The following is a 24,450-nucleotide window of genomic DNA, read 5'->3' as shown; positions in this document are numbered from 1 at the left end:
GTATATTATAAACTCACTTAGGAGAGTGCCTCAGAGTGTTTCACAGCTTCATGGTGACAGCCACCATGAGGGGAAGAGAAGGTGTCCATTGCACGGTCAAAATGTAGTTGTTTTATGATAATAATCTTACATTGGATACGGTGCCTTTCACATCGGGAGGACATCTCAAAGCCTTCCCAGGATATACCGTAGAGTGCAGTAACTATTTTGTGGGAGAACCTGACAGCAAAATAATCATTGCACAGAGCACATCGCAAACAGCCGTGGAAGAGTGGGACAGACAGGGGAGGGTGGGACAGATGAGGGAGGGTGGGGCAGTCGGGGGAGGGTGGGGCAGTCGGGGAGAGGGATCCAGACGCGGAAATCCATGAAGGTTGAGGTGAGAGGAGGCAGTGGAAGAAGATAGAATGGTCAAGAAGGCAGAGGGAGCCCTGGCCACAGATGGACAGAATGTTCTTTGTCACTTTGATCAGGGCTGTTTCTGTGCTGTGGGCGGCATGGAAACCCGATTGGAGGGGTTCGTGAAGGGAGTGGTTGGAGAGAAAGGAGCGAAGTAACAACTCGTTCCAGGACCTTGGAAAGGAAAGGGAGATTGGAAATGGGGTAGTAATTTAAGAGTAGGGATGGGTCCAAGGAGGGTTTTTTAAGGATAGGAGTGATAACGACTGTTTTTAAAGGGGTGGGGACTTTGCCAGTGGACAGGGAGAGGTTTATGATGTCTGTGAGTAGGGGTCAAGGAGGTGGAACTGGGTGGTAAGGAGGGGTGGAGATGGGGTCAAAGAGTAGGTGGTCAGTTACATGTGGGTTATAATGCTGGTGAGAGAGGAGATAGGTTCGAAGGTGTGGAGGGAGGGATGGGTAGGGGCCAGGGTGTGAGGGGAGATGGGGAGGTGGTAGTAGTTGGAAGGGCAGAGGCAGCTGAGTTTGGTTTTGAGGAAGTCCAGCATCTCGCAGTTGGAGGAAAGGATGAGCGAGGGTGGGCGGAGGAGCTGGTTGGTGATGGAGAACAGGAGCCACCGAGATTGTCCTGGATTAGGACAATTTAACGGAGGCGAGGGTGGAGCAGTAACTTTTGATGAGGTCCAGCCAGATCTGCCGATGGACTGTTAAGTAAGATTTGAGCCAGGTGCGTTCAGCGGCACACACCTGTGCCTTGAGGGAGCAGAGATAATAATAGTAATAATCCTTGCATTTGATATAGCGCTTTTCACGTCAGGACGACGTCCCAAAGCGCTTCACAGAACACACTGTAAAGTGAATTGACTGTATATTTGTGGGCGAATGCGGCAGCCAATTGCGCACAGCAATGTCCCACAAACAGTCGTAGATTGAAAATGACCAATTTATTATTGTTTTGGGTTTTGGAGGGATTATTATTAGGCTCTGTGTGGAGTAAGGAAACTTGCCCAAGGTTTCGCCCTCTGCCTGGAATTGAACTCAGGTCTCTCACTTGCAAAGCGAGTGCTCTAACCACTGAGCTACAGGACTCCACATGGCAGGTGTACCAGTGTGGAAGGCTTCGCTCCTCTGCAAGACAATCTTCAGCAGCCCTGCTCCATGTGTCAAACCGTGAGCCACGAATCTCCCACAGAATCCAGAGGGAGCTTTACTCAGTCTCCAACCTGCGCTGTCGCTGATCTGGGAGTGTGGACAGACAGTGTAGAGGCCAGCTTCATCCTGTATCGAAGACCTTCAATTGCATTACAGCCTCCTAACTCTCCACCCACCAAGAAAGAAAACACTCGGTGCTGTTGTGTGTTGGTTACTCTCACAGACTGACACAGAGATCTGTGTTCCGTACCTCAGTAAAGAGAGAAAGATGTGTGCTTTTTCCAGGTGAGTGGACCATTTCCTGAGAATGGTGTGAAGCTGGCACAGGAAAAGCAGCTGCTGAATGTCCCTTATCCAGGCACAGCCGGGATGAAACTTCCTCTGACAGCTTACAGGCTGGCTGCTGTTCCTGGTAAAGCAAACACAGCTTTACAATGGCTGCAACCCCTCTGCCACCAATGGGGAGCAGCCACATACATAGAGCAGCCTTGCATGCACACTCACACACGAAGTTACACATGCGCTCACGTATGGGCTAACACATACGTGCACTCGCACATACACGGGCGCGCATGCATACACGTACATACAAGTACATGTACAGAGAGCAGAGAGCCAATTGGAGTGAGCTGTGACTGGAGTGAGACAAGACCAGAGTGAGAAGGAATTGGATGAGAGTGGGAATTAGATGCAGAGGGGGAAGAAGGTGCAAAATGAATTACATATGTGTGCCAGGAATGCAATATGTGGGAGTTTGTGGATTGTGAGTCTGTCCTGGACTATCACTTCTGCTGGAAATGTCTCTGGCTTGACACACTCCAGGTCAGAATCATTAAGCTGGAATATGAGTTGGACGCACTCCGCGAATTAAGGAAGGGGGAGGAATTTCTGGATAGCTTTATCCTGCACTCGGTCACACCTCATAGAAAAGCAGTTACAGGAAGGGGAGGGTGCTACTCTCAGTAAGCAGAGTAGTGGGAACCTAGGAGAGGAAGAGAATGAGATCCTGCAGACACTGGTCCTGCCCAACAGGTATGAGGTACTCGATTCCTGTGAACACTGCGGGGAGGAAGCCACAATGCAGATCAAGGCACAGTGGAGCAGAAGGTTGTCCAAAGCGGGGAAAAGCAGAATAGAAATGTAGTTGTGATAGGGGATTCAATTCTTAGAGGAATAGACAGCATCCTCTGTAGCCAAGAACGAGAGTCCCGAACCTGGTGCTAGGGTAAAGGACATCTCAAAGCAGCTGAAGAGGAATTTGGAAAGGGGTCAGATCCAGTTGTCTTGGTCCATGTTGGACAAATGACATAGGAAAAAAACAGGGAGGAGGTCCTGCAGAGAGGGTTTCAGGAGTTATGAGCTAAGTTAAAAGACAGGACCTCAAGGGTAATCATTTCTGGATTATTACCTGAGCCACGTGCAAATTGGAATAGGGAATAACAGATTAGGAAATTTAACACGTGGTTAAAGGATTGGTGTAGGAGGAAAGGTTCCACTTCATGGGACACTGGCACCAATACTGGGACAGGAAGGAGCTGTACAAATGGGACAGGCTCCACCTGAACTGGAAGGGGATCATAGTCCTAGTGGAAAGGATCAATAGAGCTGTGGCAAAGGCTTTAAACTAGTAAAAGGGGGGGGAGGGATCAGAAGTAAATTACTCAAGCCAGACAAAAGTAAGAAATAAGGAGAATAAAAATGGTCAGGGTCAAAAATGGTCAATACAATTATAGAACAGAAGTGTGAAAAGACTGTCAAAAATGAAATGAGGAACAATTAATAATAATGAATTAAACTGTCTGTGCAGCAATGTACACAGCATCCGAAATAATACAGGAGAACTGGAAGCAATCATTCATAGCGAGGAACCATATATAATTGGAATTACTGAAACATGGCTACAAAAGAACAGGACTGGCAATTAAACATTGCAGGGTATAACATATTTAGAAAGGACAGAGATGGGAGAAAGGGCGGTGAAGTGGCTGTACTCGTTAGGGATAACATCATGGCAGTAGAAAAAAGGGACATTGCCATCAGTAAGATAGAAACAGAATCTGTGTGGATAGAGATAAAAGATAAGAAGGGATCAATCACACAAATAGGGGTACTCTACAGATAGTGGAAGGGAGGTAGAGGAAGTAATATGCAAGCAAATGAGAGAAATGAGTAAAAGACATAGAGTAATAATAATAATCCTTGCATTTGATATAGCGCTTTTCACGTCTTACAGACGTCCCAAAGCGCTTCACAGAATATACTGTAAAGTGAATTGACTGTATGTTTGTGGGCGAACGCGGCAGCCAATTGCGCACAGCAATATCCCACAAACAGTCATGGATTGAAAATAACCAATTTATTATTGTTTTTGGTTTTGGAGGGATTATTATTAGGCTCTGTGTGGAGTAAGGAAACTTGCCCAAGGTTTCGCTCTGCCTGGAATTGAACTCAGGTCTCTCACTTGCAAAGCAAGTGCTCTAACCGCTGAGCTACAGGACTCCACTAATCATGGGGGATTTCAATTACCCTCAAATAAACTGGCTAGAAGAGATAGGTAAAGGGGATAAGGGAATGGAGGTCCTTTAATGTGTATAGGACTCCTTTCTTACCCAGTATGTAAGCGGCCCAACAAGGGGGAAATCCCTCCTGGATTTAGTAAGGGGAAATGAACCAGAGCGGGTAAGAAAAGTACGAATAGAGGAACATCTAGGCAATAGCGATCATAACTTAATACGGTTTAAGATAATGATTGAGAAGGACATGAGTATGACAAAGACCAGGGTAATAGATTGGAAAAAGCTGATTCTGAGGGAATGAGAATGGAACTTGGGAAAATAAACCGGAAAACAATATTGGCAAACAAAGAGATAGAGCAACAGCAGGAAACATTTAAAACAGTGATCAATAGAGTCCAGGAGAAATATATTCCGCTAAAAAGCAAGGCATAGCTAAATAATAATGAGACACCTTGGATGAATAAAGACATAAGGGCAAAGTTGAGACTCAGGAAAGAGGCGTTCACTAAGTACGTAAGCTACAAGGCATGGCAAAAAATATGAAGAGGTCAGGAAAATAGCCAAAAAAGCAATTAGGAAGGCAAAAGGGAATTATTAAATTATCAAGAAATATAAAAAGAAATAGTAAAATATTCTAGACATATAAATAACAGAAGAAAAATCGAAATAGGAATAGGGCCACTAAGGGATGGACAAGATAAGCTCACAGGCTGCGACAGTGAAATGGCAGAAATATTAAATAATTACTTTGCCTCAGTATTGGAAAAAGCTGATTTTGAGGGAATCTACCTACCTACCTGCCCGTACCCTCCGTTCCTCCGGCTCCGGTCTGCTCCACATCCCCCGCCCCAACCGCCCTACCATCGGTGGCCGGGCCTTCAGCCTCTCAGCCCCTAGGCTCTGGAACTCTATCCCCCAGTGCCTTCGCCGCCTCCTCCCTTTCCTCCTTCAAGGCCGGTCTCAAGACCTTTCTCTTTGACCGTGCCTTCAGCTCCCCTCTCGACTCTCTACCCCCTCCTCGCTCCCTCCCTTCCCTCCCCTCACCCTGACCATTTCCCCCCTCCTCACTCCCTCCCTTCCATCGCCTCACCCTGACCATTTCCCCCCTCCTCACTCCCTCTCTTCCATCCCCTCACCCTGCCCATTTCCCCCTTGCTCGGGTCCTGACCTAACTGTACAGTGCCTTGGGACGTCCTCCCGACGTGAAAGGCGCTCAATAAATGGAATCTTGTTGTTGTTGTTGTATTCACCAGGGAGACAGATCAGGTGGACATAACAGGAGAACAAGAGGTCAAACATAATCTAAATACATTTAAGATACAAAGGGGAGACATAATCGAAAACTCAGAGAGGATAAACCCCCTGGTCCAGATGGATTGCATCCGTGTATATTAAAAGAATCGAGGGAAGAGATAGCAGAGACACGACTACACATATATAAATCATTAGAAAAGGGAGTAGCGCCAGAGGACTGGAGGATAGCTATTTTTATACTTATATTTAAAAAGGGAGATAGAACAAGCCCAGGAACTACAGACCTGTCAGTTTAACATCAGTGCTAGGAAAGATAATGGAATCCTTACTGAAAGAGGTAATAGAAAAACATCTAGAAACGGAAAACATAATAAAGAATAATCAGCACGAATTTCAAAAAGGAAAGTCATACTTGACCAACTTCATTTAATTCTTTGAAGAGCTAACAGAAAGAGTAGACAAGGATAATGTGATAGATGTAATATAATAACAATAATAATCCTTGCATTTAATATAGCGCTTTTCACGTCTTCTCGACGTCTCAAAGCGCTTCACAGAATAGACTGTTACGTGAATTGACTGTATATTTGTGGGCGAAACGTGGCAGCCAATTGCGCACAGCAGTGTCCCACAAACAGTCATGGATTGAAGTGACCAAATTATCATTGTTTTTTCTCTTAAGGGATTATTATCAGGCATGTGGAGTAAGGATACTTGCCCAAGGTTTCGTCCTGCCAGGATTCGAACCCAGGTTTCTCACTTGCAAATGGCCTTCACAGTCCTAATACTTCACAGCATCAAGTGTCAGAATGAAAGTAATAAACAAAATATACACACACCCTATCTCTGCAATCTCCTGCAATCATATTCTCCCATATGTACTCTCTATGCTCTGCTAACTCAGCCTGATTCAATTCTTCAATCCCACCATGTTTCAGGTACTTTGTCCCCCCTCTCTATGGAACTTTCTCCCTCTACCCATCCCTCCCATTCACATTGCAAATATCATCCAACCTATCTCTATGACTGTGCCTTTCTTTGGTTACCTCCAGTCTACCACCCTCCCTCCATACACACACACACACACAAATGCCTCTCACTCTGTTCAGATTCTCACCCTCTATTTGTACCGTGCTTTGAGATATTCTCCTAATTGAATGGTGCAGTAGAAGTGCAAATTGGTGATGTTGTTGCCCAACGAGCTGTCTAAGTAAATATATTTAGATTTCCAAAAGGCGTTCGATAAGGTGCCACATAATAGACTAATGAATAAGGTCAGAGCATGTGGAGTCAGGGGAAAAATAGCAGAATACTAATCCTTGCATTTGATACAGCACCTTATCACGTCTTCGAGACGTCTTCACAGAATACACTGTAAAGTGAATTGACTGTATATTTTGTGGGCAAAATGCGGCAGCCAATTGCGCACAGCAGTGTCCCACGAACAGTCGTGGATTGAAGTGATTTTTTTTAAAAGGAATTAGATAGCAAGCTGGTTACAAGCAGAAAATAGAGAGCAGGGGTAAAGGGTAGCTACTCAGACTGGCAGGGGGTGGGCAGTGATGTTCCACAAGGACCGGTATTGGACCACTGTTGTTCACAATATACATTAATGATTTGGACTCGGGAATCAGCAATACAATTTAAAAATTTGGAGACATCAAATTGAAGGTTAAAATATTAAAATAGTTAATACAGAGGAGGATTGCAACAAATTACAGCAAGACATTAATAAACTTGCTGAATGGGCATTTAAATGGCAAATGCATTTCAATGTAGAAAAGTGTGAGGTGGTACATTTTGTTAGAAGAAATAAGGAAATCACATAAATCCTGGAAAATCAAAAACCTAAATGGGGTAGAGGAGCAAAGGGACCTAGGGGTACACATACACAATTCACTAAAAGTAGCAACGCAAGTTAATAAGTCCATAAAAAAAGGCAAACCAGACATAGGGATTCATTTCTAGAGGGATATAAATGAAAAGCAGGGAAGTTATGGTAAACTTCTATAAAACCTTGGTTAAACCACAATTAGAATACTGTGTGAAGTTCTGGTCCCCACATTATAGAAGGGGTGTAGAGGCACTGGAGAGGGTGCAAAGGAGATTCACAAGGATGATCCCAGAACTGAGAGGTTATACCTTTCAGGAAAGGTTGAACATGCTTGTACTCTTCTCTTGAAAAAAGGGTAAGGGGTCACCTGATGGAGGTCTTTAAAATTATGAAAGGTTTGATAGGGTAGATGTGGGGAAGATGTTTCCACTTGTGAGGGAGACCAAAACCAGGGGCCATCAATATAAAATAGTCACAAATAGATCAAATAGGGAAGTTAGAAGAAATTTCTTTACACAGAGAATAGTGGGAATGTGGAACATACAAGGAGTGGTTGAGGCAAATAGCATAGATGTATTTAAGGGGAAGCTAGATAGGTACATGAGGGAGAAAGGAATAGAAGGTTATGTTTGAAGGCTTAGTTGACGAAGGGCAGGAGACTCATGTGGAGCATAAACACATGCATAGTCCAGTTGGGCCAAATGGCCTGTTTTGGTGCTGTATATCCTAATGTATTCTAATGTACTGCTACACATACGTACACATGTACAGAAGGCATGTACACATGTACGCAGCCACAAATACAATGACACCTTAGTTACACTGAGTTGTCTGCCCTCAGTGACAGATCTTACCACTGTTTGTCTCTTTATTCCTTCAGATAATTTTTCCATCACCTTCTGGTGCATTTTTGACCTAACACCGGGTTGGTTTGTCCTGTAAATTCACAGATTCAAATTTGTCAGTCAGACCACTCACCCACTGTAACACACAATAAACTACACTCACCCACTGTATCATGGTTAGTGAGTCACAAGAGGGACAAATTTACAATAATCACAAAAGGAATTAAACAAAAGATTAGAAATATTTCTTCACAGTGGTGAGAATGAGCAATCCTCTGTTACAAACTGGTCTGGATTGGGTCTGGATGATCTGCAGCCTATGGAGGGAGGAGTTGGTGAGGCCGACAAGCAATGAGTTTGCATTGTCAAGTCTCGATGTAATGAAAGCATGTATGATGGTTTTGACTGCCTGCTGTGTGAGACAGTGGCAGGGCTGGGTGACGTTGCGAAGCTGGGGTAAGGCAGAACGGGTCATAGCAAAGATGTGGGGTATAAAGGGTAGTTGACGGTCAAACAAGACCCCAAGGTTCCCGACTGGCTTAGCAAGGTGGAGTGTGCAACCATGGATGGTGATGCTGTCAGCGCCTGAGGTGTGGAGGTGCTGATGGGAGCCAATCAGGAGAGCCTCAGTCTTGTTGACATTCAACTGAAGAAAATTAGCTCTCATCCAGGACTTGATGACCGACAGACATTCTGTCAGTACAGCAGTGGTCCTGGAGTCAAGGGTGGAGGCAGTTGGGTGTCATCCGCATACACGTGGAAGTTGACCGCATGTCTATAGATGATGTCACCAAGAGCGAGCATATAGATATTGAAGCGGCGGGGACCAAGGCCAGAGCCCTGAGGAACGCCGCAAGAGACGGTGTGGGGGCTAGAGGAGAAGCCGTTTGTGGAGATGAAGTGGAGGCGGTGTGAGAGGTACGATCTGAACCAGTCAAGGACAGAGCTGTACAGGTTGAGGTGAGAGGCGAGGTGGTGGATGAGGATAGAGTGGTCGATGGTGTCGAAGGCAGCAGAGAGGTCAAAGAGAATGAGGAGGCATTGGGACCCCTGGTCACAGATGAACAGAATGTTGTTTGTCACTTTGACCAGGGCTGTTTCTGTGCTGTGGGTGGCACTGAAATCTGATTGGAGGGGTTTGTGAAAGGAGTGGCGGGAGAGGAAGGAACGAAGCTGAGAAGCAAAACTCGTTCCAGGACCTTGGAGAGGAAAGGGAGCTTGGAGATGGGGCGGTAGTTTGGAAGTAGAGCTAGACTCGGAGGGTTTTTTTTTTNAGGATAGGAATGATGACAACAGTCCTTAATGGGGTGGGAACAGTACCAGAGGACAGTGAAAGGTTTATGGAGCTGGGGTGGGAGGGGGAGATGGGGAGGGGATAGCAGATGGAATGGCAGAAGCAGCTGAGTGGATTCCCTCGACTTTGGATTCAAGGAAGTCCAGCATCGCCTCGCTGTTGGCATTTGAGGTGAGGATGGGCGAGGCATGAGAGGGTGGGAGGAGAACTAGTTCGTGATGGAGGAGTCTGAGGTTGTCCTTAGCCTCCAAGATTGTCTTGGAGTAGAACGACGATTTAGCGAAGGCGATGGCAGAGCAGTAGGATTTGATATGGTCAAGCCAGATCTGCCGATGGACCATTAAGTTTGATTTAAGCCAGGTGCGTTCAGCGGCACGCACTTGTGCTTTAAGGGAGCGGAGGTGGCTGGTGTACCATGGTGACTTACATGAATAAGAGACGGTTCGGAGAGAGGAGCAAGGGAATCGAGAGTGGAGGAGAGGGAGCTGTGGAGAAGAGTGACCGAGGAGGATATGTTACTGTGGGTAGAAGCCCAGAGGGGAAGGAGTTCAGGTGATTCCAAGGCAACTGAGGCGGGGGGAGATTTTTTTCCAGGGGAGGTAGGAGATGAGGGTGGGTTGAGTGGCGGTGGGGAGAGGGATTGAGGAGTTCAGGGAGATGAAGTGATGGTCTGAGATCGCTTTATCGATGATGGTGAGGTCGGAGACTGGGGTGGTCTGAAGGGTAGGAAGGCATGTGATGGTGTGATGTTGATGGGATAGCCACGTCACACGACACCACTGGTCGCTGCACCTCCCCCCATGTGGGGGTGTGAGGAACATCTGGCTGGGCTCAAAGTAACAACAACAAAATTAAATTTTTTAGCACCTTTCACGTCGGGAGGACATCCCAAGGCACTGGCAGGTTCCAGGAGCTGAAACACGGACCATCCCAGTCTCAGAGATGGAAGGAAACAATTCCAGACAATCTTTCCCATCAGCGGATACAGACTCCACAATGTCTCCACACTCCCGGACATAGATTCTACCCACCCCCACACTATGTGACACTTTCTCCACACACCTCCACACCATGTGACCCATTCTCCACACACAGAAGGAGGCCATTTGGCCCATCGTGCCTGTGCCGGTTGTTTGAAAGAGCTATCAACTAATACAACGCCCCTGCTCTTACACCATGGTCCTACAAATTTTTCCTTTTTGAGTACCTATCCAATTCCCTGTTAAAAGCTATTGTTGAATCTACTTCCACCAATCTTTCAGGCAGTGCATTCCAGACCATAACAACAACAATAAATTACATTTGTATAGCATCTTTCACGCTGGGAGGATGTCCCAAGGAACTGGACAGTCAGGGATTTAGACCTGAGCAGGAGATTGGAATCAGGAGGGGTGGAGGACATGGAAGGTAAGGGTAGGAGGGTGGTTTACAACTCTCTAGGTAAACAAATCTCACCTCTTGTTCTTTTGCCAATTATCTTAAATCTGTGTCCTCTGCTTACCGACCCACTTGCCAGAGGAAAGTTTTTCCTATCTATTCTGTCAAAACCCCTCATAATTTTGAACATCTCTATTAAATCTCCCCTCAATCTTCTCTGTTCTAAGAAGAATAATACCAGCCTCTCTTGTATCTCCACATAACTTAAGTCCCTCAGTCCTGGCATCATTCTGGTAAATTATCCTTCTTAAAGTGTGGTGCCCTGAATTTGACACAATACTCCACCTGAGACCTAACCAGCAATTTGTAAAGCTTCAACATAGCTTCCTTGCTTTTATACTCTATGTCTCTTTTTATAAAGCCAAGCATCCAGCTTTTAACAGCTTCGTCAACTTTTCCTGCCACCATCAAATATTTGTTGTGTATGTGAACCCCTCTGTTCCTGAAACCCCTTTAAAATTGTACAATTTCTCTTATATTTTATCTTATATTTTACTGCCAATGTACACCTTTTCACTTTATTGATAAAGACTAAACATGAAGAAATAACACATTGTTGCAAATAAAAATTATTTATCCTTTCTTTAATAAAATCTGGGTGGCTGACTCGAGGGGGGGGGTGGGAGAAGGGGAAAACACTAGGGCAGTCCCAAAGGGCCGAATGGTCCATTTCAAACCCGCACTGTATTTGAAGGCCAGTGTCCTGACTGTGGACTCCAGGAGATCACCACCTCTCGGGGCCCGCCACTGCACACAGACACAAACACACGCAAACATGCACTCACAGACAGAGAGAGACACACACACAAACCCAAAGACACAGAGAACACATACTGAGACATACACACAACTCACAGACACAGAGACGCTGACAGAGAGAGACCCAGACACCCACATACAGAAAGAGAGGAGGGGTTGTTTATAGAAGGATGTGGTTTGTAGCGGATTCCACAGAAAAATTAAGGCCGCACTTTTCTATTGGCCCAACAAATTGGGGATGTTCCCTTGTCGGTTCTAAAACGTATTGTTCCGAAAACTCTACTGAATACATTCCAGAAATTAATGGAATTAATTTTCAGCAGAGAGGCCAGCAGCATGAGGAGGGAACTGAATGAGGTTGAACAGAGTGAGAATTCTGTTAAGGAATTTGGTTTCTGTTAAGGAATTTGGTGAGAGTGGGAATTCGGTTCAGAGGGGAAAACAGGTACATAATTATGAATTATATCAAAATAATATAAAACATATCTGGGCAGGGTAGCTGAGACCGGTTGCACGCACAATGTATGCCATGTAGGAACTTCAGGATGTTTTGTGGCCCTGAACAAACAAGTATGTAGGAAGTGCCTCCGGCTTAGCGTTTCTGAGCTCAAGGAGAGGATGGAACCACTACATAGCATACGGGAGGCTGAACAGTTCATGGATCGAATTTTCACGAGATGGTCTCCCCACAGCCACAGAGGGTTCTGAAGGAGAGTGAGTGGGTGACCACCCGGCATGGTAGGAAGAGTGGACGGGTAGTGCAGAACTCCCGAGAGTGTGGCGCTCACAAACTGGTTCGCTGTACTCAATACCTGTCAGGGTGATGACACCTCTGGGGAGGGGAGTCAAAAGCAAATGGATGCAAAGGGGGACACAGGGAAGAGTGTCAATGCAATTGTCATCAGGGACACAATGATGAATGGAGTAGACAGGCATTTCTGCAACAAAGATGCGACTCTTGCAGTTCTCAGGCACCACTCCCATATCCAAGGAGGATTGAAAGATTGTGGCCAGAACCTCTGCTATTTCCATCTTTACTTCCCTCAACAATCTAGGATGCAACTCAAGATAATTTTTTCTACTTTGAGGGCTGCCAACCTTTTAAGAACCGCCTTTCTATTTATTACCCTAAGACAGTTCTCTACTTGTCTCCACATCACTGAACCCATGCGTCAGTACAGTCAAAGACCTGTTCCCCACACATTTTTTTTTGATCCCTGGGTGTCTGACTCACTGGGCCTCAGTATCCAAACCAGAGTTCCACATATGTAGCCACCTACACATAGAAATCTCCGTGTCTGCCATACACTCTCTTCCCGACAGGACACACCAATAATTCCGCTTAGTATTAGGCGCAAGCTGTCAAGAACCAAAGTTTACCCCCAGAATGCGCAATGGGGTACTGCTCTGTCTAACCAGGTAAAACTACACAGCTTACTATTGACAGCACACTCTGGTAAGATTTCCTGCTGTCGTTCAGCTAGGACCACCCAACTCATTAGGGCTTTGGTTTAGCAGGAGCTGAGGGGAAGAGTCCCTGCTCCAACTGATTGATGTGTCCCTCCAAGTCCTGATGATGAGCCAGGCTGGGCTATCATCAGCAGTGCCCTGGAGTACTGCAGACCCACCTGGCTCACAAAGGGTGGACTCAATTCCAACATTCGCACGTCACATTACTGGGAATATGCATAATCTGTAACCTGGTTGAAAACCTCCACTGTTCATCTCCCGTTGTATCTGTCAGCCTTTCTACCCAGTCTATCTGTGCCTCTCCTTTCTCATCTCTGACATTTTCCCTTTTCTTTGACTCTTCCTCCTCCTTTTCAATTTTCAATTTTTGTTGTGCTCAGTTTTCTAGATGCTCCTCAATACTCACATTACTCACCTGCCCACTTCATTTCCTAAAACAAGATCAAGATCTTTCTTCTCTGGACTGGAAACCCAATAAATCAAAAAACTCTGGACACATTGTAGAAACCTCTTCTTTGATCACTCACATCACCTTTGTCCCCACCTGCATCAAGAGAACTGAAGTTTACAATTATTATTGCCCTGTTAATTCTGCTCATCTCCCAATCTGTCTTCCTCTATCTCATCCATAAAATAGGAGAATGGGAAACTGACAACTGAAGAAATACATTGTGGGACAAGCACTGGACAAGTCACTGAAGCAGGAACATGGTAATAATAAAGAGAAAATAGGTACTGTATTACTGACATGTGTAGCTTCCCGTTGGACATGGGAGCGAGCGGTAGCTCTCCTGTCTTTCTGTTCAGTTTTGCAGTAACCAGTTGCAGCAGGACTCTGTATTGTTCCCTTTCAGTGTTAGGACAGCTCTGCTACTCGTGAGAAAGAGAAAAACACTTGGAATTTGAAGTTACTCAAGGACTAAACTACAAATACCTTACAATACCTGGGCTGGGTGTACCTTTAAATGTGTGTAAATGTGTGAGATAGGATAGATCCTCCAGTGCAAAGAATTCAATTCGAATACAAAGGAATGTCCATGTGTAGGTGGGATGCATGGAACTCTGTTTGGTTTGGATACTCTTTCTAAGTAAGATGGTGGGTTTCCGCTTGTGTAAAGAAGACTCGGCTGACCAGACTTTAGTGAAGCATTTTGGGTGAATTGTTCTTTACATAAGAATAATGCGTGTGGGATATACAGTGGAAACCAGGTTTGCGGTCACTTCAGTAATACAGCCACCTCACAAGTGCAGGCACATTTTCAGTCTCTTTGATTGTCAATGTTAAAAGATAGGCTGTTTGCTTCAGTAAACCGAGCACCTCACTATTCAGGACAACAGCCATTAATTGCGCTCACTACAGCGTCCACCTCCGGTACATACGCGGTACAAACACCCACCTCCGTTACTAACCTCCGTTACACAGCGAGCTAGGCTTCGGGCTTCTCGCTCTGTTTCCTCGATGCTGCTACTGTAGGCGGAGTGGGCTCCAATCGCGCATGCACAGGGAGTGTTGGGATCACGGAAGTGGCGCGAGCGGGAAATCAACTTTGCCCAGCACCTGCGGCCTAACCTAAGCTCCTGTGGCCAATTCTTAGTAAGTGCTGTAAACATGCCACCATGGAAGTTGTCATTAAGTGAAAGAGTAGACTTAATCAAAAACAGTAAGGGCTAAAGTCATAGACAGTTAGTTGTGATCTGTACATTGACAGAATATAAGTTGGATGTATTCTCAAAAGGAAGGCTGAATAACATGACAGCTTTTGAAGAAAATCAACAACCTAATAGAAAACGTGAGTATTTGAACTCTCAGTATGAGGATATTGATAAACTGACATGGGAGTGGTTCCAGCTTGTCCATGATTTCAACATGTCTGTGTCTGGCCCTATGATACAGAAGCAAACACTCAGCTTTGCACACCACTTGGCAAGACTGGCTTCAAGGCATCAAATGGCTGGCTTGGCCACTTCAAGGCCAGACACAGCATTGTGTCTGGGGAAACGGGTGGCGTTGCTATTGTTAACAACTGGAAGGAGAAACTCCCTGAGATTACAGCCGGCTATGCATCCAAGGACATATTTAACATGGATGAATCTGGTGTTGTTTTCAGGGCTCTCCCTGTCAGGAGCCTTTAAATTTGTGGTGATGGCTGCACTGGTGAGAAGAAACCTAAAGACCGCATCACCATGCCTTTGACAGTCAACATGGAGGGTGATTTTGGAAGGACAGCTATATTATTGAAGGCTGCCAAACCCAATGGCTTTAGGAATTTTAACATCAAGACTCAGCTTCTGTCACATGATCCAACAATAAAAAGGCATGGATGACCAGTGCCATTTTTAGAGTGGCTTCAGACCTTTAACAGAAAGATGCGGGCAGAGCAGGCATGTGTTTCTGGACAACGCCCCAGCTCACCCTCACAGCATTTCTACTCTAACCAATGTGTTTTTCCCAGCTAACACCACATTCATTCTCCAGCCCCTTGACCAAGGCATCATCCAGAATTCAAGATGCACTACAGGAGCAGTTGCCTATGCAGGGTTCTTGGGGAGATGGCCACAGGTGTGCAGGCTTTACAATTCGCCAAATCCATCAATGTTCTTCATGCAGTCACGTGGATTAATTCAGCAGTCAACATGGTGCATAGATCAACAGTGCAGAAGTGCTTTGCCAAGGCTGGCTTTAATGTGGATAAGCCTGTGGAGGAGGACTCTGATGATGATGTGCCACTTGCCCAGTTGTTGGTCAGGCCAGTCGGTGCCTGTCACTGGACTACCCTATCCTCAGTGCCGAGGAGTATGCAGCCATCGACAGTGATGTGCTCTCCACTGAGGACTTGAATTTGGGATGGAAGGACAACAACAGCAAAATTACATTTATAGAGTGCCTTTGACGTCGGGAGGACGTCCCAAAGTGCTGAGAACTAGAGTCTAGTCTAGTGAAGGACTAGTGAAGGACTACCAGGGACTAGTGGCACTAAGGAACAGAACACAAAGGAGAAGGAACAGGACGAGCAACTGACAACATCAAAGATCACTTCTGCTGATGCACTGGATTTGTTGGGACAAGTGAAGGATTTTTGCCTTGATCATGGACTCAACGTGTGGCAGACTGTGACTCATGCTGAGGGTCAGCTGCAGGTTAAATCAGCAGCCAGTAAAGCAATGCTGGACTCTCTTCAAGAAATGAACATTTTGCTTGATTTTAACTTCTCATGTGAACTTTAAATAATAAAACCTAAGATCTGTTTTAAATGTGACAATGTCTTTATTTTAATGAGATTGCAAAGTATGGTTGTTTAATATTCATCACCCTTTGTCCTTAACATTACATCAGTGACCTGAATCACCCTATTTGTTTCAGTAATTAGGTCACCTCACTAAGTGGGCCACTTTTGCCGAGTCACTTGAGTGACTGGGTTAGTGAGGTTCTACTGTATATATACTTTTGTTTAGTTTGTTAAACAGAAACCATATAGTTGTAATTATCTTAATATTTTAATCTTTTTACATTCTGTTAAAATTAGTATTCTGTTTACGTATGTATTTTATGGATGGTAGAAGTTTTCTAACTTTTTATTCTGTTAAACTGTTTAAATGAATGTCTGCTAATAAAATATTTTTGTAAAACATACAACAGTCTTTTCCCTGTGTTTCAAGTCAGGATGTTTTGACAAGTTATGTCAAGGTGGTCCAACCTTTTGCCTGTTGAGGGCCGAATTCCCTATTTGAGAAAAGTTCATGGGCCGCATAAGCAATATTTTTATGTTTCCCTTCCAGAAACAATAAAAATATTTACACAGCACCCTTTTCACGTTGGAAGGACGTCTCAAAGCACTCAACACTTGGCTGGGCCCCCGAGTTGGGGGTTGGAGCCGAGGGAGTGGGATGGGGAGGGAAACGATGACTGAAAGCGCGATCAGAGAGTTAGATCTTGATGTGCCTTGAAAGGGGAGGGACGGAACAAGTTGGAGGGACTCCAGGAATGAAACTCCAGAGAGCTGGGGGCAAAATGGCGATGGTGGGGCATATGGAATGTGGGGGACATGAAGCAAACCAGTGTTTAGTGGCAAAGCGAATGGGCAGGTCGGGAGGTCAAAGTGGTAGAATGAGTGGTGGGGGGTAGGGAATGTTGAAAAGCGGGAGATTTCTGTGACGAAACTGCCCAGCATGGTGCTTAGTGTCTGTCTCTGGACTCCCTGCAATGACCAAGGGAAGCTACAATCATCTGTCCTGACAGTAAACTACGAAACGCTGCCCTCACTTCCTTTCTCTCTCTCTTTTTGTTTCTCTCTCCCCTCCCCCATGCTCCATCTCCATCCCTCTCTCCCACTCTACCTTTTTTTCACCCACAAAATATAGTCACAACATTATATCCTGTGAAGCGCTTTGAGACGTCCCAAAGACGTGATAAGGCACTATATCAAATGCAAGGATTATTATTATTATTACCTCTTTCTCCCCTCTCACTATTTCCCTCCCACTCTCTCAATCATTCACTCCACCCACTCCCCCTATCACACTGTCTTTCTCTCTCTCTCAATTAATCTCTCACTTCCCCCCCTCCTACACAAACTCTCTCCCCTCTCCCTCGCTCAATCACTCTCTCCACCCCCTCTCTCACACAGTCTTTCTGACTCTCAACAAATCTTTCTCACTTCCCTCTCTCTCCCACACACTCTCTCTCCTCTTACTCTCCCTCTCCCCTTCTGCTCCCCCTCTCTCTCGCACACCATCTTTCTCTCTCAATTAACCTCTCTCACTTCCCCCTCTCCCATACAAACTCTCTCTCCCTCCACTCTGAAACTGTTCCCCCTCACACATTCTGTCAATTATTCTCTCACACACACTCTCTCTCTCCCTCTTTCTTTCACTTACCCTCCTTCACACTATCTCTATCTCAATCACCCTCCGTCAATCACTCTCTCTCACCCTCTCAAACACTCGCTCTCCCTCTCCCCACCCCCCTTACTCACACACACACAATCTCAATCTTTCTCTCCACCCCTTCTCTCAATCACTCTCTCCCTCGTTTTCTCAATCAGAGCGCCTCACCATCCACAGCGGCAGGAGCCAGCAGTTGGTAAGGATGTGGTGGATAAGAAGACCCGTTTGCCTGTGAGGAAACCCCTCTCTCAGTTTGGGTGTAAATGTGTGAGACCGATACTCTCATTGAATCTGTAAAGTGTTGAAACTGTATTTGTGGGCGAACGCAGCAACCTCCCATAACCCAATGGTGAATGACCAATTTATCTGAAGGACTGTCAGCCAGGACACTGGGAGAAACTCTCTTCTCTTTTTCAAGTGTTGTGGGATCTTTAACATTCTAAATAGGCACAAATCAACTTCAATTTAGGGTCGCACACAAAAGGCAATGACAATGCAGTGCTTCCCCAGTCCCGCACTGGAGCGACAGCCTGGACTGTGAGTTCCTGACATGTGGCTTGAACCTACAACATTTACCTTTATTTACACATAGGCTGCTCACCTCTTCCACAGGACAGCAGCGGCTTCTGTCATTCTTTCTGCCAAGCAATGGGGTTGAGGGGAGGCTGTGATGCTCTGGACAAAGAGCCCTATGTTTGCTGCTCTCTCTTGGGCCCTCATAGTCAATCCTGTTAGAAACAATTAGTGTAAAATGCCAGTCCACTGGAATGGGGATAATTTTGAAATATGAGGTGCAGAATGTAAATGCGTACCTCAGCTCTGTCTTAGTGTCTAATTCACGCCATTTCTGATCAAACCATTTCTTTCTCCTCTGCCATTCCTTGTCAGCGTCTACAGACATAAACAGCACTTCTCAGCCAGCAACACTATGGGTGTTGTTAGTCAGCCCCTCCTCCCGGGAAGCAAGGGGTTAACAACAAACAATCATTTGCATTTACATAACACCTTTTATCCATGCTTTTAATAATATATAATAATCCTTGCATTTGATGTAGCGCTTTTCATGTCTTCTAGACATCTCACAAGCGCTTCACAGAATAGACTGTAAAGTGAATTGACCGTATATTTGTGGGCAAAACGCGGCAGCCAATTGCGCACAGCAATGTCCCACTAACAGTCGTAGAATGAAAATGACGAATTTATTATGGTTTTGTTTTGGAGGGATTATTATCGGGTGTGTGGAGTAAGGAAACTTGCCCAAGGTTTCGCCCTGCCTGGAACCCAGGTATCTCACTTACAAGGCAAGTGTTCTAACCACTGAGTTACATGACTCTAAACACGGTTAATGCCCCTGGCATTGAGATAAGCGAGGACCAGCTGCTCCATCCTCTCAATTTGCAGATATCAAGCAGCAAAGCTGAAAACAGGTACTGTGTTTAGGTCCTACAATACAATCCTAATTTACATTCATATAGCTGTTTTACAGACAGAGGTTAGCATGGACCCACCAACTAATATTGCCCAGAGAGTGAAATTTTACTGTATCTGCTTATTCTCTGAGGTGGAAGAGCTGCAGGGATGGGCGGAGAGGGCAGATTATTGTCTAGGGACCCCAGTCAAACATGCGGCCCCCACCAGTGTACCCCACAACCGCCCTATTCCTGGGGGATGTGATCGGCACAGGTGTGCTGGGTTCTGGTGCCTAGTGGGAAGGGAGCAGGCGGCATTTCTCTAGGAAACAACAGTGAGTGCGAGATGCGGGCCAGCCGGCTGCCCTGTGCCTCAAGAATTCTTAATGCTGTTTGGTAGGGTAGGGTAGATATGAGGGTGGGAGAAGCAATACCTGTTGTTACATCAGCCTGTGGTAAAGAACTACGACAGTGGAGATCATTCAGAGAAGAGGAATGGATCTAGAAAATACAGATAACCCATCAATGTCAGGTTTCGGTCAGTGCAGGATTGTTTTGGGAGTCGGGCTAGATTTTCATTTGCAGTGTTGTCAGTGCAGCGTGTATCAGTGGTCAGAGTAAATAGAGTGGAAGCCGCTTAAACCAGACACATCAGGCCTGGCCGTTTTGTCAGAGTTTTGTCAGATTTCAAGTATTTAAATCCCTTCACGCCCTTGCACCCCCCCATCTCTCTAACCTGCTCTCTCACTACACCACTAAATATGCTCGACTAGCTCCGGCCCCCTCGTCCCCTGGACCCTCCGCCCCACCACTGGTGGTCGTGCTTTCAGCCATTATACCCCAAAGCTGTGGAACTCTCTCCCTCAATCCCTTCGCCTTGTCCCTCTCTCCCCATTTTCAGGTCGCACTTGAAGACTTTCCTCTTCAATCATGCCTATGGTCACTTTTCCCCTTTCCCTGGCTTGGCATCGGGCTCTGCCACTGTTAAGCGCTCCGACACGCCATCTGGCGTGAAGGGCGCAATATAAATGCAAGTTGTGTTATTCTTTGTCTGGCTTAAGCAGCGTCGAGTTTAACCAAAGCTCCCTAACCTTTTCCAACCCACAGAGGAGCAGTGACGGCGCTTCCTCCATCCTATTGCCGTTCCCAATGACGGGAAGAGAACCAATTAGCAGCAACTCCGAGGTGAATCAATCAAAATTAGACTCCTCCCATCTCCTCTCCATCCCGCTGCCGCTCGACACAGAGTGAGATGATACAGTGACAACAAACACATCATTTTGTCCCGATTAACCAGATTTATGTCTGAAGTAACCATGCTATTTAAAACAGATAAGGATACAACTGAATCAGGGCTGAGTGTTTTGCCCGATTCATTCGGTGTCCAGGGTTAACCGGCATCCAGCTAAAGCGGCTTCCACTGTACTTCAAATTAGATTGCGAGTGTTTGCTGCAATGAAGGTGGTAGAACACTCGGTGGCTCATTGCTGCAATCAGACTGACCTGTTGCAAAGGCTCAGCTGAGCAAGGCTGCACAAAACCAGGTTCCATTTGCAAAGACGTGGATCTGAAACCGAAGGCTGAGGCTGTTTTTATGAAGCTCACAATTCCAGACACGCATCTCTTAACACTGTTCACAAAGGTAGCTGAAACAAGAAAGAACAGCCGAGGCTCATTCTGCACCCGTAACCCCAATTCACTTGCTCAGAGCCTGTTCTGAAGACCTATCCTGTGCCTTTAAAAGCCAATCACAAGCTTGGATGGACTACCTGATGAGGGAGGGTGGAGGGTGGGCAAAGGGAGGGCGGGTTGGGGAGGGCAAAGGGAGGGCGGGTTGGGGAGGGCAAAGGGAGGGCGGGTGGGGGAGGGCAAAGGGACTCCGGGAGGGCAGAGGGAGAAGGCGGGGGGGGGGCGGAGGGAGAAGGCGGGGGGGGGGGGCGGAGGGAGAAGGCGGGGGGGGGGCGGAGGGAGAAGGCGGGGGGGGCGGAGGGAGAAGGCGGGGGGGGGGGGCGGAGGGAGAAGGCGGGGGGGGCGGAGGGAGAAGGCGGGGGGGGGGCGGAGGGAGAAGGCGGGGGGGGGGCGGAGGGAGAAGGCGGGGGGGCGGAGGAGAAGGCGGGGGGGCGGAGGGAGAAGGTGGGGGGGGCGGAGGGAGAAGGCGGGGGGAGACGGAGAAGGCGGGCGGGCGGGGGGGGGGGGAGAAGGAGGGGGGGGAAGGAGGGGGGGGGGAGAAGGAGGGCGGGCGGGGGGGGAGGGCGGGGGGGGGAGGGCGGGCGGGGGGGGGGAGGGCGGGCGGGGGGGGGGAGGGCGGGGGGGGGGAGAAGGAGGGGGGGGGGGGGGAGAGGAGGGCGGGCGGGGGGGGGAGAAGGAGGGCGGGCGGGGGGGGGAGAAGGAGGCGGGCGGGGGGGGGAGAGAAGGAGGGGGGGGGGGGGAGAGAAGGAGGGCGGGGGGGAGAGAAGGAGGCGGGGGGGGGGAGAGAAGGAGGGCGGGCGGGGGGGGGAGAGAAGGAGGCGGCGGGGGGGGGAGAAGGGGGGGGGGGGGGGAGAAGGAGGGCGGGGGGGGGGGAGAAGGAGGCGGGCGGGGGGGGGGGAGAAGGAGGGCGGGCGGGGGGGGAGAGAGGAGGGCGGGCGGGGGGGGAGAGAAGGAGGGCGGGCGGGGGGGGGAGAGAAGGAGGGCGGGCGGGGGGGGAGAGAAGGAGGGCGGGGGGGGGGAGAAGGAGGGCGGGCGGGGGGGAGAAGGAGGGTGGGCGGGGGGGAGAAGGAGGGTGGGCGGGGGGAGAGAAGGAGGGCGGGGGGGGGGAGAGAAGGAGGGCGGGCGGGGGGGGGAGAGAAGGAGGGCGGGCGGGGGGGGGGAGAGAAGGAGGGCGGCGGGGGGGGGAGAGAAGGAGGGCGGGCGGGGGGGGGAGAGAAGGAGGGCGGGGGGGGGGGGGAGAAGGAGGGCGGGCGGGGGGGGAGAAGGAGGGCGGGCGGGGGGGGGGAGAGAAGGAGGGCGGGGGGGGAGAGAAGGAGGGCGGGCGGGGGGGGGAGAGAAGGAGGGCGGGCGGGGGGGGAGAGAAGGAGGGCGGGGGAGGGGGGAGAAGGAGGGCGGGCGGGGGGGGGAGAAGGAGGGTGGGCGGGGGGGAGAAGGAGGGTGGGCGGGGGGGAGAAGGAGGGTAGGCGGGGAGAAGGACGGCGGGCAGGGGGGGGAGAAGGAGGGCGGGCGGGGGGGGAGAAGGAGGGCGGGCAGGGGGGGAGAAGGAGGGCGGGCGGGGGGGGAGAAGGAGGGCGGGCGGGGGGGAGAAGGAGGGCGGGCGGGGGGGGAGAAGGAGGGCGGGCGGGGGGGAGAAGGAGGGCGGGTGGTGGGGAGAAGGAGGGCGGGCGGGGGGGGGAGAAGGAGGGAGGGAGGGTGGGGGGGGGAGAATGAGGGAGGAGCAGAAGGAGGGAGGGAGGGACGAAGGGAGTGGGAGGTGGAGAGGCACAAGGGGAGAATGAAGGAAAGGAGTGAGTGGGAGAGGGTTAGAATAGAAGAGGGAAGGAAAGAGTGGAAGAAAAAGACGGAGGGATAGAGGGGGTTCCCAGGTTGAGAGGAAGACCATTGCTGGTGTTCTTGCTTCTGTCTGTCTGTCGGCAGATGTGAATACCTCACTGTTGGGTTCCTCCTCCCACCTTACACGAGGCAGTCAGGGAGACGGGGAGGCGGCCTGGCCACCTTGTGCAGTCACTTACCTCGCCCCAACCTGAGCCTCGCTCTTTTCACCGGCTGCTCACTCTCATCGGCAACCGCCTCGACCCTGAGCGAAAAGATTAAAGTGGGTTAGTTTGGGCACAGCAGTCAGAGGGAGGCGATGCTCAGGGGCTTTCCCACTTGCCGTATCTCGAGCCCTCACCTGCCGCCGCCTCTCTTGCGGCCCCGAGTCGGGAAGCGGGGGCCCAGGGCCTGAATCTTGAGGCCGCGGATCCAGTCCTGAACGAAGCCCATCACCAGGGCAACCGCTGGTGGCGCATGCGCCGCCCCCGCATCCTTAAAGCCAACAACTGTCACCCAATAGACGCGAGCGGGAGCAGCAAACACTTCGAAAACCAGCGGCTTAGATAGAAGTGGAGCGTGAAACTCGATTCGATACCAGCGGACAGTGGGACCGGCGTTGGCAGTCGGGGGCATCGGTTCGGGTAAACGCCATTTTGAAAATCTCGCGCCTGAACCAACGACCAAAATCTGCATGACGTCATTTCCGCGCGCCATTTTTCAAAACAACAAAATTACATTTGTATAACGCCTTTCACGTGGGGAGGACGTCCCAAGGCGCTGGGCAGACAGACAGGCAGGCAGGCAGGCAGGCAGACAGACAGACAGACAGACAGACAGGCAGGCAGACAGGCAGGCAGACAGGCAGACAGACAGACAGACAGGCAGACAGACAGGCAGACAGACAGAGAGGCAGGCAGGCAGGCAGGCAGACAGGCAGGCAGGCAGACAGGCAGACAGACAGGCAGGCAGACAGGCAGGCAGACAGAGAGGCAGGCAGGCAGACAGGCAGGCAGACAGACAGACAGACAGGCAGACAGACAGGCAGACAGACAGACAGGCAGGCAGACAGAGAGGCAGGCAGGCAGACAGACAGGCAGGCAGACAGACAGACAGACAGGCAGACAGGCAGGCAGACAGACAGACAGACAGACAGACAGGCAGGCAGACAGACAGACAGGCAGGCAGGCAGACAGGCAGACAGACAGACAGACAGACAGACAGACAGACAGACAGACAGGCAGGCAGGCAAAACTCGAGTAGAGACCCCGACAGAGCTGTAAACGGAGTGAGGTAGGAATAGAGTGAAATGTCTAGGAAAGGAATTTGGCGAGAGTGATAATGATAAGAGAAAGAAGGTGTAAATAAATATCTTTTCTTTCTATAATCTCCCACTATTGCCTTTTGTCTTGCACCATTAACTCCTCTGATCTCATCATCACCTGTCCACCTAATTTTTTCCTTTTTATTTCCTTGCCCTCTTTTCTGCTTGTCCTTATAAACTGCTCCCTTCCAACATTTCCCAGTTCTGGCAACAGGTCATTGACCTGAAACGTTAACTCATTTTCCTCTCTCCAAAGATGCTCCCTGACCTGCTGAGTGTTACCAACTACTCATGTTTTAATTTCAGATTTTCAGCATCTACAGTCTTTTGCCTACTGTCAATCTATAGCCTTCTCTCACTCCCACCCCTCTC

General features: G+C 48.7%; 1 protein-coding gene across 2 annotated transcripts in view; it reads right to left on the bottom strand.

The window, feature by feature from the left end:
* LOC103191445 (sentrin-specific protease 2) overlaps positions 1-23,392 on the bottom strand; it is a gene marked incomplete at its 3' end in the record, with an annotated part of 29,963 nt that extends 6,571 nt beyond the window's left edge. Inside the window, 9 exon segments of one of the 2 annotated variants that reach the window (XM_042345704.1) lie at positions 1,802-1,960; positions 8,010-8,091; positions 13,709-13,830; positions 18,446-18,572; positions 18,657-18,735; positions 19,688-19,754; positions 20,757-20,899; positions 22,955-23,019; positions 23,116-23,392. In XM_042345704.1, coding sequence (XP_042201638.1) covers positions 1,802-1,960; positions 8,010-8,091; positions 13,709-13,830; positions 18,446-18,572; positions 18,657-18,735; positions 19,688-19,754; positions 20,757-20,899; positions 22,955-23,019; positions 23,116-23,390 — 1,119 coding nt within the window. 2 annotated transcript variants of the gene reach the window in all.
* Positions 23,393-24,450: the final 1,058 nt, after the last annotated feature.

The sequence above is a fragment of the Callorhinchus milii genome, unplaced genomic scaffold (assembly GCF_018977255.1).
Source record: "Callorhinchus milii isolate IMCB2004 unplaced genomic scaffold, IMCB_Cmil_1.0 Scaffold76, whole genome shotgun sequence".
Classification (NCBI taxonomy): Eukaryota; Metazoa; Chordata; class Chondrichthyes; order Chimaeriformes; family Callorhinchidae; genus Callorhinchus; species Callorhinchus milii.
Note: the sequence above shows the minus strand (reverse complement) of the source record. Positions and strands in the feature narration are given on the sequence as shown.